The sequence below is a fragment of the Megalops cyprinoides genome, chromosome 21, assembly GCF_013368585.1.
Source record: "Megalops cyprinoides isolate fMegCyp1 chromosome 21, fMegCyp1.pri, whole genome shotgun sequence".
Lineage (NCBI taxonomy): Eukaryota > Metazoa > Chordata > Actinopteri > Elopiformes > Megalopidae > Megalops > Megalops cyprinoides.
In genome coordinates this window covers 1,800,001-1,815,522 of record NC_050603.1, presented here as the reverse complement: position 1 = coordinate 1,815,522, position 15,522 = coordinate 1,800,001, and the positions used below count along the sequence as shown (strand labels likewise).

The 15,522-nt window shown below is 50.2% G+C and overlaps 1 protein-coding gene across 3 annotated transcripts in view; it reads left to right on the top strand.

Annotated features, from left to right (window-relative positions):
- Positions 1-2: 2 nt before the first annotated feature.
- The window catches only part of glcci1a (glucocorticoid induced 1a), a 20,096-nt gene continuing 4,576 nt past the window's right edge, over positions 3-15,522 (top strand). The window contains exons 1-4 of one of the 3 annotated variants that reach the window (XM_036515818.1): positions 3-253; positions 643-1,014; positions 10,036-10,187; positions 12,911-13,000. In XM_036515818.1, coding sequence (XP_036371711.1) covers positions 645-1,014; positions 10,036-10,187; positions 12,911-13,000 — 612 coding nt within the window. In that variant the 5' untranslated portion in view covers positions 3-253; positions 643-644. Of the gene's footprint in view, positions 254-343; positions 1,015-10,035; positions 10,188-12,910; positions 13,001-15,522 lie in introns of those variants that run through there. The other 2 variants (XM_036515816.1, XM_036515817.1) reach the window with 2 other exon arrangements.

The window sequence follows — 15,522 nt, the reverse complement described above, 5'->3', positions numbered from 1 at the left end:
GGACAGCGGAGCTCTCACGTGTGCAAAACCTCAATGAATCTATTGGTCGCTTCGACTGTCAAATGAATTTTCCGACCAATGAGCGCTGACCGTCGCCATGGAACCACCAATGAAACCGTTACAGTAAGCGATTGTAGCCCGCCCCCATCCGTCAGCCAGTGGTAGTGAGCCTGCAGTTGTCACTTGGAGTAACGCTGGGGGAGCGCAGGGACTACCCGACTGCCGACAGCGGAACATCGTCGCCAGCTGCGAAGTACTGATTTGAGCCAAAAACCTGCTCCAATTTGTATATTCTTGCGTTTTAATAATGGGGAGATTTTGCTAGCCATTTCCAGCTCAGAAAAACGCAAGCTACTACAGTCAAAAATACTTGGAAGTGGAAAATGTTGGTCAACGTTACAGTATAGCCAAGCCATATAAATAAGTTGGCACTTTATGTAAAACTGTATGAGTAGAACAAGATAAATATTTGCAAAGCCACAGTTGTCCCAGGGAAGTTCATATTTTTGTAAACCACAATTTACAACATTTTGATCGCGAACAGGAGACTTCGGGAAGGCTGTATTGCTAGCCAGATTGGTGGCTAGCTATCAAGTGTCTTAGCTAATGTTTTACAACTGAACTGTTGACTCTGCCTCGCAGTAATGTCAGCATCTGCCAAGAGCGCATCACACCTCCAGCAGCGGGTCAGACGTAGCGAGGGGTCTCCAACCGCCCCATCCGGCACCAACACCAGCAACAGCACGGCTCGCCTGCTGCCCGTCCGCGCCACCGTGCCGTACCAGCTCTTGCGTGGAAGCCAGAGCCCAGCCCGCTCTCCCTCCTCCTTCTCAGTCGGTAGCAACACGGAACCGACGACATCCAGCAGCTCCGGTCCCGCAAGCCCGACGCAGTTGCTGGCGAGCCCGGGAGGGAGCGGATCGGTGGAAGCGAGGCTGATCGTCGGACAGAGACGGTCGCCGCCTGACAGCCAGAGCTCACCTGAGCGGAGTCCCAACTCACCCGTGAGCAGAGGTAAAAGGCGAGCTTTCAGATGGCTGCAGCTCCATCCTCCATCCGCCGCCTATGTTATTAGTTAGCCAGCTAGCTAGCTTGCAGGCTAACCACTGTCTTCTTATTTATGAGCGGAATGTAGGTCACTTAGAACGTAAAGTCCCTTTGCCTAGATGGCGTTATATTTGCGCAAGATTGTGCATGTGAATCCAAGGGGCTAATTAATAATCCACCTGAAATTATGTACCGTGTCAGCTATTTTACTAATAATTTACAGTAGATAGCTGCGTATTATACAGCAGTGCGCTGGATGCTTATGACTAACCAGCAATGGCCCTCTCTCTCTCTGCAGCGATATACTGACAGTCCTGTGGCGGAACAGCGATATGATTTGTTTTCGACATGGCAGTAGCTAGATAGCTTGTTATCTTGTTATTGTGGACCGTTTTCTAGGAGCTAACTAGGAAGCTAGCCGCTATTGCTCGAAATTGGTATGATTTTGACTGCTGATGCGATGTGGCAGCTAGCAAAACAGGAGCTGTTCCTGCCGTGTAAAAAAAATCATCTCAAGAAAATAAAAACAGGAATGGCAGGGGACAAGAGGGAGTTGCTAAATAAAGCCAAAAATAAAAAAATGTGCATGGCGCAGTGAGAACCCGGGCGCCGTCGCTCGGCACCAGCGCTGCGTTGTTTACCGGTAGATCAATGGGTAGGAAGAAGTGCGTTAGAGAGCTAGCTGGAAGGCTAACGCGAAGGTCGCACGGACGCCGAGTGGCCTAGCCTGCGAGATGTAAACACGGCTGTGCTGCAGACGCGTCGGTCAGCCTGTCCCCGTGCGCACAACCCCAGCGCGTGTCCTCACATCGCACGAGAAACATAGCGATCGGTGTGCAAGAGGCACGAGACGCCTGGCTCGAGCCATCCCTTTGCGGGGGCCAGGCTGCGCTTCCTCTCAGAGGAAGAGAAACGGTGGGTGAGTGGAGAGCCCAAATGCAAGGCCACTAAGATGCGGGCAGGTCCTAGGCCCATGAAATCCAAAGTGCATGTGTCACTTAATCTCTGAAATCGAAATACAGGTACGCCCCAGGCCCAACGATTCTGCCCCACGTCTTTGATTACTGAATGGCTCAGGTCACCTGGAGCAAGTGGGCAATGTTCAGGTCAAAAAAAAAATCATTGTAAGCTTCAATGTGTTGAACTTTGCTGTCCGGTTATTACAATTGCATTTTGAATCTGTGCACACCCAGTATGTAAGCGAACTTCCATTTTTGTTCCCTCGCGAGCGCTGTCGGGTAGGGCCCAGCCCGCTGAACTTGGCGGTGGGGGTGGGCATTATTTGGGGCCGTCTCTGTGAAGCTGCAGATATTACTGACGTGACCCTCTGCACATTGTTGGGAGACTGGGCCCGGAGTCTGCTCTGGGGTCACCGCATTCCTGCTGTCGCGACGTCTCTTTCACAGCCGGGGCGTAATGCCGCCCACCCTTACCTCCTCTCAAAATGGCGGCCCCATCATTGTGTGCATCATCTGCAATGCGGGTTCCGCAGGTTGGGGTACCAGCGACGGCCAGAAGCCTCGCATTCCTCACCCCCCCACCCCCCAAAAGCCATGACCTTCAACCCCATCCAGCCATGGAGGAGGTGACGGAGATTTTTTGTCATCAGTTTGACGGGAATGAGCCCCCAAATCGAGAGGGGACGTATTTCGCGTGTCTCGCGTCCCTGCGCCCCTGCCGACGAACCCCATGCCGCATTGCAGCAAACGAGTAAAGCCGTGCTCTTTCACACATAATCAGACGTGTGGCACGGGTTTGGGTCCGGCAGAGACCACCTGGCAGGAGGGATGCTCCTGAAAGGAAAAAATAACAGGTGTTTTTCCGTGCCTCCTTGTTCATTATTATTACAGTTCTGTTGTAATTTTGAGTCTGAGTGAAACCACATGGTTACAGGGTGCCAACTAGGGTTAAAATTAACTGTGGGTATTGAGTAGGACTGTGTGTGATTTGGTTGTGGTGATCGCAGTGGTTTTTTTTCAGTAGAGGTAATGATCACTAGTGTGGCTGCAGGCTGTGCTGTGAGTTACAGGGGTTTGCTCAGAAATGTGGGTGTTGTCGTTTTTAAATCGTCCGGCAGACCCTCTGTTAAGTGTCACCAGGCCTTCATTCTCAGGCACAGGCCATGCTGAAAGCGTTTCCCGGGGCAACAGGTCAGGCGTGAAGGCGAGGGAGACCAGGGGGTGACATTCCACCTCGCGACCCTTTGGGTTCCGAAAACGATGACATCACCCTTCCAGCACCGGGCTCACGGCCACAAAGGCACTTCACACAGCTCCAGAAAGTGATGCCCTGCTTTCGTTCGACACATTCGCTCGGTGTTCAAGTAGGTAAACAAAAGAATGTGAATACGTGACTGAAGGCACCGAGAGAAAACCTTCACAGTGACAATCTGCGGTTCTGCTGGCTCTGGGTACACTCCTCCCTGTTTGTATACATGCACCTCTCACCCAACACACATTATGTCACAGCATTGCCACAGTGATGCAGAAACTTTGTCAGAACATTATGCAAGATGGTAGCGGGAGTGGATATTAGGTGATGACAGGTGTCTTGTCTTCATACGAAGAATTGTTTCATAGTGAGCTTTCTATCTGAAATGAATGTTTAATATCTTTGAAAACCGTGATAAGAAAAACAATAGGCATTAGCTGGTCTGTCTCGAAGAATTTCACCAAAGTAATAATTAAAGATGACAGATTTTTTTACACTCCAGTTGCTAAGCGAAGTTTCTTTTCCCCCATAATCCATTGCAGCTGTGGGTGTGACATGCAAACAGAGACTCATCCTGGAGTTTGCAGCGTGACATTTCAGTGACCTGCTCTGACCTCAGTGGGCAGCGGGTTTGACTCCTGGCCAGTTTGAGCCAAACATTTTAAAAATGGCTGCCCCTGCCCCATTGGGCTGGCATCTTGCCCAGCATTACAGGAGATGGGGGGGGGGGGGGGGTGAACTTTAATACCAAGTGGCTTCATGCTGCAGAGAGGGGGGTGAGCCCCAGTGCCTCGGAGCCCCTAAACTCAAACAGGGAGTCCTCGCTGTTAATGTGCAGTCAGCTGTAGCAACACTCCTGCAACATCCATATGGCTGTAATTCAGTCAGAGACACCCTGTACCTCACCTGGAGCAGAGTGGTGTAGCATTAAGGAGCAGGGTTTGTGTACCAAAAGTTACCCATTCCATTATAAATGGATACATAAATAGTACAGATCACTAGTTAAAGCTGATGATTTTCAAGCCATGCGAGGTCCCCTGGACAAGGGAGTCTGCTAAATGAGCAACGCAGTAGTGAAGCTGTCATGGTGAAAGATGTCGTAAGCTTTAATACAGTAGAGCCATCGAGGTGAAGCCCCTCGTTACACAGTGTGCAGTACGGCTTCGTGTGTTTCCACTGGGCAGTGTGTGTGGGCTGAAGAGTGGTGATACACACAGAACAATGCAACACATTCAGCACTGAAACACACCAAAACCACACACTTTATCAGAGACCAGCCGCTGCGAGGAAAACAGTGCAGAAAGCAGGGCTAGGGCTTCGGAGTGAGAGCATTTCGGCTTACAAAGTCTGTGTGCATGTGCTTGTTTGTGTGTGTGAGTGTGTGTGAGTGTGTGTGTGTGTGTGTGTTTATATGTGTGTGTGTGTGTGTGTGTGTGTGTGTGTGTGTTTGTGTGTGTGTGTGTGTTTATATGTGTGTGTGTGTGTGTGTGTGTGTTTGTGTGTGTGTGTGTGTGTGTGTGTTTATATGTGTGTGTGTGTGTGTGTGCCTGTGTTTGCATGTGTGTGTGTGTGTGTGTGTGTGTGTGTTTGTGCGTGTGTGTGTGTGTGTGTGTGTGTGTGTGTGTGTGTGTGTGTGTTTGTGCGTGTGTGTGTGTGTGTGTGTGTGTGTTTGTGTGTGTGTGTGTGTGTGTTTATATGTGTGTGTGTGTGTGCCTGTGTTTGCATGTGTGTGTGTGTGTGTGTGTGTGTGTGTGTGTGTGTGTTTGTGCGTGTGTGTGTGTGTGTGTGTGTTTGTGTGTGTGTGTGTGTGTGTTTATATGTGTGTGTGTGTGTGCCTGTGTTTGCATGTGTGTGTGTGTGTGTGTGTGTTTATATGTGTGTGTGTGTGTGTGTGTGTTTATGTTTATATGTGTGTGTGTGTGTGTGTGTTTGTGCGTGTGTGTGTGTGTGTGTGTGTGTGTGTGTGTGTGTGTGTGTTTATATGTGTGCGTGTGTGTGTGTGTGTGTGTGTGTGTGTGTGTGTGTGTGTGGGGGGGGGGGGGGGGGGGGGGGGGATGGGATTGTTCCAGTGATGGCAGGGCTGTTTGCGCTCTCTCAGTGGAATCCCAGAGTGCTCTGTGACTCACACAGTGGTACCCTCTGACTGCAGCAGGCTTTGCTCTCTGTTTTCGATTTGGAGATGAAGGAAGTGATACTTTCTCTCAGACTTTTATTTCCTTTGATTGTTCACTCTTTAAGCTCATCACCTGACATGCTGGGGAGAGGGACATGGCAGCTGTCCCAGCTGCCTTCTGCCTGTTAGAACAGATCTGAGATCAGTTTACCCAGCTCTTATGCAGACCCAAACTATTTAGTGTAAAATTTAGATTCTGATCTGGAATCAGTAACTGAGGACTCCCTTATTTCTTGGTCACAGCCACCACTGGGGCTTAAGCTTTTTTGTGTGACTATTTCAGGACCCCTTTACAGGACCCCCTCAGAAATGAGATGCCTGATCTCTGAGCGTTTTTGTCCTGATAATACATGTCTGATGGCTAAGAAAGGGCACAGTGCTCAGTACCTGCCGTGCAGAATGCGGTATTCCCCATGGATGGAATGTCATGACTGGGGTATATACAAGCTCATAAGACAGGTAAATACATTTTTGGTCACACGGTCACACCTGTGACTCGGGCTGTCAGAGGTGATGTGAGTGAAGAATGCAGGGGTCAGTTCTGGTGAGAGTCATCCAGCTAACTGTGTTACCCACAACCAGACAGCACACCAGTGTGTCCACACATCCAATGCAAACCTTCCAGGACACGTCCTATACCTACTTTAACCGATGAATTCCTCATCTCAATACATTGGCCTATACCACTAACCAAACAGGTTATGACATGCATTAAAAAAAACGACTTTCCCTTTGCACCTGGTTCTGCAGTGGACCCGTGTGTACCCTGAATGAGCGTGAAGTGAGGGCCTAAGGCCCGAGCACTTTTCCTTCGACACTCTTGCGTTGGGCGCTGGCTTCGCACAGAGACCTGGCCTTTATTTACAGGGAGTTGCGTAAGCGCTAATGAGAGTCAGCCTCGCGGTAGGACACGGACTGTCCCCTGTTTGCACATTAGCAGGAGTTGTGTAACCGCCCGCATTGTGTTTCTTGAGTCGTCGTGGGAACGCCGCGAGTGGGATCCAAGGCAGCCAGCTGTGTGTGCGGCCTGCCTCGGCCAGCAAACCTCGCCTACATCTGGTGACAGCTGTCTGCTTACCTTATCCACTTGTCCGTTATTTTACTGACCAATTACGATCCAGTCAGCCAAACCCCTGAATTGTAAGACACACCCACTGAGCTCTGATTGGGAAATGACTTCATGGGTGAATCGGCTGCTGCTTTTTGATTGGTCGGCCTTTTACGCATATATAATGTCATCTTAGGGCGCGGCTGTCAGCAGACATGTTGTCTGGGCTGGTACCTGGCTGGCATCAGAGGGTCTGTGACTCATCACTCTCGCTCGGAGAGCCAAAAGCTCTTACTGTTCCCCTGGGGAGCGTCTGCCGCGGCGAAAAGCGCAATTCCTCAGTGGGCATTTTGTTTGTAAAGGGAGAGAGTCAGTGATAGAGTGAGGACCCTAAAAATAGGATGAGCCAGTTTATCATGAGAGCTGAAAGCTGGATGACATCACTCCCTGATCACAGCAGCGTCTGACAGGCCCGGCTTTCGGCAGAGAAATCTCTTTCCTCAAAAGCAGGCCGGACTCAGAGGCCGGGCTGGAGGAAGTGACATTCCTTCCTGTACAGACGTCCGTCCGTCAGACAGGAAATTGTATTTGCTTCCGGTCACATGGTGCGAGTTTGCACACCTGTTTGCACACCTGTTCACACAGACCTAGTCTTCCTCACATCCCCAGGGTGCATTCCTCCAGGCGCTTTCTGCTGTTGACAACTGATCTAAGATCAGTTTGCTCGCCCCAGTCCTCACCCCAATCGATTTGTGTAACAGTTTGATTTTGATCCAGGATTAGTTTCAAAGGGTAGAAAACACAAAAACACACCCCAGCTCATGACCTCATTCCTTTATGTGGTACATTGCTGTGGCAACTGGTCAGCACAGATCTGTAAGCAGAGGTGTCACCAGCAGCAGACAGAGACATGGGGCTGTAAATACAGGCACGTCTCTCTATGTCTAAAGAGAATAAAGGTAAATGAAACCTGAACAAAAGATGGTCTTCTTCATGTTTTCTCTCTGTCAGACGAGCCTTCCAGCCTCACCCTTTGTCAGCGAGTTTTGAGGCGCTTCCTCAAGCGATCTGTTTAAGCTTTCATTCCTGTAAATGTCAAAGGTGCAGAAGAGCGACGTGCTTAGCGGCCAGCTCTCCTGTGGTTTTGTGTGCTTTGTGGCGGTGGCTGATGAGGGACCAGGAAAGACGGCCTCTGTGTCTGAGTTTTGTTTGCAGCTTTTGGGGGAAAGACAGTTTGCATTTGCGCTTTCCTCAGGGTTTGGGTTTGTTTTCACTTCCTGGTGTGACTGATATACATTTATGCCATAACAGCGGCCAAACAACTGCTTCTGTCCCCGCGGCTGTGCGGCAGCACCACATGAGTCCTCATATGCAAATAATACTCTTTAATTTGCTCATGCACTTTGAACCGCATCCCAAAACTTTAATCACAGGTGTATCACAGGCCCTGGCAATGAGATCTCTATAGGAGATCTTTCTCAGGCCACTTCAGGACAGTCTGTAAGGATGCTGCTCCCCCTCTATGCACGTCCTGGAGGCTACAAACAGACTCTCCAAGTCATGGGCATGCTCCACGCCGCCACGTTACAAACCCAGCGAGTTTTCCGCTGACTGCTTGATTTGGGGAATCAGCTGCAGGGTGGCAGTGTGCTCCTGGCGCCTGTCCAGCCCTCCCGCTGCCCCAGGGTGCTGGGATAGGCTGGCGCCCGTCTCAACCTGAACTCCTCACTGCTGTTGGGCTCTGCTTCCCGATAAAATACTTAGTTATTTGGGAGAGCTGGTTGTGCGTAACTCATTAGTGGAGGCTGAGGTGAGCCTTTCCCCACACAGTGATGTGAAGGTGCTATATAAATGCAACCCTTTATCATTATTATTGTTATTATATATAGTCACTGCCAAGAAGCATATATTCATAGGATGACCAATTAAGCATGAAGCGAGTGACAATTAGTGTTACTCTGGGAATGGGTTCATTGTAAAAATCTTTAGACGTTTTCATGAGAAGAGAGAACAGCCACATGAGATGAGATGAGATGTAATCCTGTGGAATTTTGGCCAGGTGACCCGTGCACTTCTTACCTCTTACCTCTTACCTGCACTGGAACATCAAAGGCAATGCGGCTCACCTGGGGGTCACCTGTGTGGCCACACAGAGGAGCAGTGAGGGGTCGGAGGAAAGGCTTATCTCTGTATCCGCATCAGAAACAAACAAACCAAGGAGCTTCCTGCTGTCACCCCACTGGAGCTGACTTACCTCTTAACATAAAACAGCAGACTGCACTTTATTTAGCCTTAAAACCAAACCAGCCACGTTGTTGCAAACATTGCTTTAAGTGCACTGACTGAGGTATATTGGCCCTTTGGTTTTAAATGGCTGTTCTTCAAACTCAGGCAGTTAGGTCCATAAGAACAGAGTGAGAAAAGGTAGGCTGCAGCACCTGTGCACAGGTGTAACTCAGGTAAAGGAAGGGAGGCTGTGAAAGAGATGGTACATGTGATTCAGCAGGGCTCCTATAAAGGGAGCACTTTCCTGACAGGCAGTTGTATAGTCGACAGTTTCCGCTGCCGTTCATGGTGTCACTGCCCTACAAGGCCCATCTGTTCCCATGGTGTTATCCGAACGTTGCTCCTGGAGACCCATGCTGATTGGTTAGTTTTTCTGAAGGGTGGGGCCTTGCATTTGCCTCACAGGCTCAGTAGGTGCACAGGTGTCTTTTACACTCCCTGTTATCTCTGCGCAGGTGCACTGCGCCCCCGAGCCGGCAAAGGCCGGGCGCTGAGGTGCTGGGGGGACAGGCTGTGTCCCAACACCACCACCACAGCGTGAGGCGTTAGCCTGCCCCCGCCAGGGCCCAAAAACCAGGCCTCATAGAGACCACACAGGCCAGGGGCGTCTGGCCCAACGTGTCAATGGTCCCGCTGTCATTGAGAGTGCGCGGTGAGGAGGAGGCAGAGCTGAATTTGCACTGTGGAACACCTCAGCCTCCGCCAGGCTTCCGTGGCGGAACACTGGCGCTCCACCAATGGGACTGCATTCCACGTCCCGTATCCACCAATAGGAAGCTCCCCTCTGCTGCGTGGCCCAGCCAGGATTCCAGTGTGTGGCTGTAGCTCATACATCATTATGGGATGCAGTTCAGAGTGGGAACCTGATGCTGCTGTTTCCTCTGTTTGCGCTTGGCATGTTATTCAGTCGTGCAGACAGATTTTAACAATCTGAGTTCCTTTCAGCAGCGAGGCCTTTTAGCAGCCAGCAGTGATGTTCTACATGGAGAATCTTTTGTGATGCAGTGATTTTGCTGTGTGTTGCTGTGCTTGTGTTAAAGGACTGCCCTACTGGGAGCACTGATAAAACAATGTTTGCTGTTAGTGTCAGAGGGGGGGTAAGAGTCTGATTAGAGTGAACTGCTTGAAAAGATCAGGACAGACCCTCTTTGAATAAGGGGAAAGAGCTGTGAAGATCGTTATGTTGTGTTTAGCGTACATCATTTGAAATGTCTCTCGCTCTTCCTCTCCCTCCCTCTCTCTCCCTCTCCCTCTCTCTGGCACCCCCTAGTGGACAGGTGTAAGCCTCAGCAGGTGGGCGGCTCCGGCTCTATCCGTCGTACCTCGTCTCTGGGTGCGATCACAGGGCCCTACCTGACGGGCCAGTGGCCCCGGGATCCCCAGCTGCTCCTCCCTTTCTGCACCCGAGACAAAGCCACACAGGTAGGCATGGGCCCCCGCTCAAACCCAGCACCCTGCGTGTCACGCCTAATTGCTTCCCCACCTAACCCTATCCCTATCCCTAACCCTGACCCTGACCCTGACCCTAACTAACCCTAAACCCTAACTCTAACCTTAAACCCTAATGCAACACAGATAGGTATGGGCCCCCGCTTGAACCCTGCACTTTGTGTGTCACGTCTAAATGCTTCCCCATCTTTACAGTCCTCCTCTGTGCATGTATCACACAGCCAGATAGACTAGTGCTGAAATAATCAGTAAAATGGTTCAACAGTGGTGCTGGGTCATGCCCCAGGAGTGATCAGCCGACCCCAGAATGAGGGTGTGGGGGACGGGGCTAACAGCTATGTCAGGTGCTTCAGGCCACAGGTACACAAGCCTCAGGTAGTCAGGACAAGCGTTAATCTCCAGCATATTGGGAGTTAAAGAAACAGGAAGTGTCCGTTTGCCCCCGGTGATGCTGTTACTGTGACGGAGTGTGTGTGCCTGGTCTGATCTGGTGCCTCGTAGCTGTGGGAAGACGTTAGTGTACGGTGCTCCGGTGAGCCCGGGTTTTCGAGGGTTCCTCCTTGCCCCCGGCGATTGCTGATAATGAGTGTGAAGCCCCACGGCTGTTTGGAGGTGTAAGGGTGAACGCACTGAATGGAAACAGGCCGTTACCAGTGGAAACGACCCCGGAGGCTGGTATGGGGCGTGAGTGTGTGTCTGGGGTAGACTCTGAGCGGCCTCTCTCTCTCTCTCTCTCTCTGCTCCTCCGCTGTAACAGCGTTGTGAGAAACGCGGCCCACGCGACCACACATATCCTGTTTTCACAGCGCGACGTGCTTCTGCTACAGCTGCGCTCCGTAAATCACACTCTGTTCCTCTATCCCGGCACCACCAGCACGACGCGAAACTCATCCAGCACTCCCCACTTCTCTCTTTTTTCCTCCCTTTGGTCGCAGAATAACTCACAGCGCTCATTAAAGCAAAACCACAATATGAACAGTAGAACTGTATTTACATTTCTATATTAATGTGTCATTTCACCAGTGTGGGGTTTTTGAGGCCTCTCTGGAACCTGTCAGCTGTGGTCTGATGTGGGGCAAACCCCTTCCAGGTGTAAAGGGAAGGTTCCAGTAATGGTCCTGTGAGTGATTTAAACCCAGGGAAAGTGTTTGGTGGGCCCATGGTCATCCCTTATATGATGACTTTGGCTCGGTTTGGAGAGACTGCAGGTTGCTGTTCTGCTCTGATGATTGACAGGTAGGTAGGTCAGCTCACAAAGACGGCCTTTCAGACGCGGCGTGCCCCGCCGCACGGCCGGGAGGGGGTCGGCCGTACTCACCACGGGGGCCAGAGAATTCCTCAGGCGCTGCTAAAACTCTCTGTCACACAGAGGCCGTCTGTACAGGAGCACAGGCGCGCTTTTCAGGCCCTGGGTAAAACCCCGCCAGACACGGGCCAGACACACGCTTTCACCCCCTCCGAGGTCAGCCAGGAGTCAGCTCTGGGGATACTCCTCTCTCTCTCTCTCTCTCTCTCTCTCTCTCTCTCTCTCTCTCTCTCTCCGCAGTGTCTCTCTCTCTCCTTCTCTCTCCCTCTCTTTCTCTCTCTCTCTCCTTCCCTCCTCAGTGTCTCTCTCTATTTTCCGTCTTTGCTGGTTTGTAGTCTGTGCTTTGGGGTCCCAGAAGTGGGCTAAAGATGTTAGATGTCACGTGTCTGTTGAATGTAATGAGTTTGGCTTCAGACCAGACACGTTACTGAGGGACACTTATTTGTCACTCGTTGACCACTGCTGCTCGGTCACGCTGGCCTTTTTAAGGGTTGTCAAAAGGGTAATTCTTCTAATGCCACTGGTTTCCTCTGGAAAAGGTAGCACTTGGTGCAGTGCTGCGTATTGTCTCATTTCTGGGGTTAGTTCTCTGATGGTTCCTGAGGCTGCAGGGGTTTCAGTGTGTGATGCTTCCTGCCAGCTGACCCTGACGTTTATTCTCAGTGCAGGTGACTGCTGTTCTGTGAGTGTAATCTCTGCTCTTACCACAGAATAACGAATGCTTGGACGTTGAGCAGGGCACTCCTTCGTATTTTCTTACTCAAACAGGCGTGTTGATAATCTGCCCTGCACCTTGTGGCTGTAGACTCGGGGTGTGGGGTCACCTCTCTCTGGGAGAGCACACCTGACTAGTTTGACCTCCACAGACGAGGGGCATGTTGGCATATCTTGGACGGTGCTGCAGACTCAACCAGGCGTGCATGTACCCCATAATTCCTCTACCCTGTAATCTCTGTACCAAAAGGTTCTTTGTACCCCATAATCTCTGTACTTTGTGATCTCTGTACCCCAAAATCTCTGTACCCCTGTAATCTCTGTCCTCTGTACCCCTCTAATCTCTGTACCCCTGTAATCTGTGTCCCCCTGTACCCCTGTTCTTCTGTAATCTCTGTCCCCCTGTAATCTCTGTTCCCCTGTAATCTGTGTCCCCCTGTACCCCTGTTCTTCTGTAATCTCTGTCCCCCTGTAATCTCTGTACCCCTGTAATCTGTGTCCCCCTGTACCCCTGTTCTTCTGTAATCTCTGTACCCCTGTAATCTGTGTCCCCCTGTACCCCTGTTCTTCTGTAATCTCTGTCCCCCTGTAATCTCTGTACCCCTGTAATCTGTGTCCCCCTGTACCCCTGTTCTTCTATAATCTCTGTCCCCCTGTAATATGCCCCCCCCTGCAGACTCCTGGATGCTGGGCTGAGGAAGGAGGGGGAAAGAGGAAAGCACACCGCCGCTCGGCATCGTGGGGCAGCGCTGACCAGCTCAAAGAGGTACCCCAAAACCCCCAAACTCCCCACACGTCCCCTAACCCCACACACAGGGCATGTATATGTGTGTGTGTGTGTGTGTGTGTATGTGTGTATGTGTGAGTGTGTGAGTGTTTGTGTGCGTATGTGTGTGTGTGTACATGTGTATGCATGTGTGTGCATATGTGTGTGAGTGTGTGTATGTGTGCTTGGGTTTGTGTGTGTCTGTGTGTATGAGTGTATGTGTGTGTTTGAGTGTTTGTGTGCGCATGTGTGTGAGTGTGTGTCCTTGTGTGTGTGCGCATGTGTGTGTGTGCGCATGTGTGTGTATGTGTGTGTATGTGTGTGTGTGTGTGTGTGTGTGTATGTGTGTGTGTGTGTGTGTGTGTGTGTGTGTGTGTGTGTGTGTGTGTATGTGTATGTATGTGTATGTATGTGTATGTATGTGTGTTTGTGTGTGCATGTGTTTGAGTGTGTGTGTGTATGCGATATGCACATTATTAGCTTCATTTCGAGAAGCAGCACAGGGTGGAGACTCTCCTTTTGAGGTGTCGTAAGGTTGTCATTGACGACTGCAGACACTTCCTCTGCTTCGAACAGTATTACCCTCCATACAGCAGAGATAGCCTTCCGCCCGAGCGTGCAGCTGCGGAGGTTTCTGTGCGCGTATCGCCGCAGAACGCGTGGTACGCCGCAGACCACGCTGCTTTCAGTCCCCGGCTGCCTGCGCAACGCGCTATATTTACCCTCCCCTGCGACCCCCGCTTCCGCCAGCCCCCGTTTCGCAGCGAGCCACAGCGCTGTCGTTCTGTCTGATTAGCGCGGCCGCAGACGTGCGCGGCCGCCGTCAGAACCTCAGAGAGCTGCGACCTCTGCACAGCGCAGAGAACGAGCCGACCGCCTGCGTCTCCAACGTCTGCAACTCTTCACACATTTAGAAACATCAGTCATTCATACAGGACATTGCGTGTGATATCAACACATATGTGGTTACACTGACATTATCGTAGTGTACCTGGCTTTTGTCAGGTTGCACTGGTTAACTTGTGGGAGGACTTGAATAGTGTTGTGCTCACTCTCACTGGTCTGGGAGTGCTGTTAGCCTGGTCTGACACTGTTGCTGGTTTAACTTGAACGGATACACTTCCGTTCTATTGTGATGGAAGTCGCTCTGGATAAGAGCGTCTGCTAAATGCATGTAATGTAATGTAAAGGGAGAGACATAAGTATATAAGTACACTGTCACACACACGCACACACATATACATATGTATACATATATGCATTCCATAGTATCAAAAATCCATACAGTGTATTTCAAGTCGCATATCCTACACAGATTAATGCATGAAAAGACCTTTCCCAGAGATCAGCTGCTGGTTTCCTTTAAGCTTCTCAAAAGCTGCATGCTTTCTGACCTTCCCATGATGCTTTGCGTCTGTACAGAGAGTACAGCACACACTCGGTGTTAAAACTTTCATCAAATGCCCGTTCTGTCGAGTGTTTCCACTTAATGGCTTACTGTGGGCTACCTAAGTGGATTTGGGACACATTTGTGGGGACTTAAGCACATCAGGGCTTTACAATGGAGCACATTGACTTGCGCTTGTAGCTGCCAGTCTGATACGTGTTTTCAATTACCTCACTCTTAATCTCAGACTAAATATGTGTGGAAAAGACAGCTAATTCTACAAGTCTTTACAGGGAAATCATTCAGCAAAAAACAAAATGTTAAATCTGCCACACACACACACACACACACACACACAGCTCGTGAACATACACACCCCACTCACACACACTCATACACACAGACACACACACCTACACCCCATTCATAGACACACATACCCCACTCACTCTCACTGACTCACTCACTCACACACACACACACACTCACTCACACACACACTCTTACTAAACACACACAGGTAGAACATGTCTGTGCTTGTCAATGCTGACCCTGTGCTACGGTCCTTCCTGGTGAGGGAATGTGAGCGGTGTTACCCACAATGCACCCTGCTCCTTGAGGAGCCGCTACAGGGAGGGGTGCAGTGCTTCCCTCCGTTTGATGCTCATCCTGCACCTGTCTCAGATGGTGTTAGATTGTGTTAGATTAACGAGCTCTGACTTCCCCAGAGAGCTGCATCTGTGCCCACCTCCTTCCTCCTGTACTGTCTTTCACTCAGCTTTGACTTCAGATAACATCACAGAAAAAGTTAAAGATTCAAAACTTCAACCAGTTCAAATACAAATATTGTATTTATATTGTATAAAGCTGTTAAAACTTAATCTCAGCCTCTTTGTTATACATAAAATTATTAAATGCAAAGTACACAGCAGTAAAGCTACAACTATGAATTAGACTTATGAACCTTTTTACACTAATAAATTATGAAGAAAAACCCCTTCATGGTTACCCTCATTCACAGCAGACCTCAGGGCACAGTGTGCTGTGACTCTATTTACAGATTAAAGCTTGAAGTCATTTGAAGTTTCCTTCAAATAAACCTCCTGACTCTGAGATTTCTGCAGCTTTTTCACTA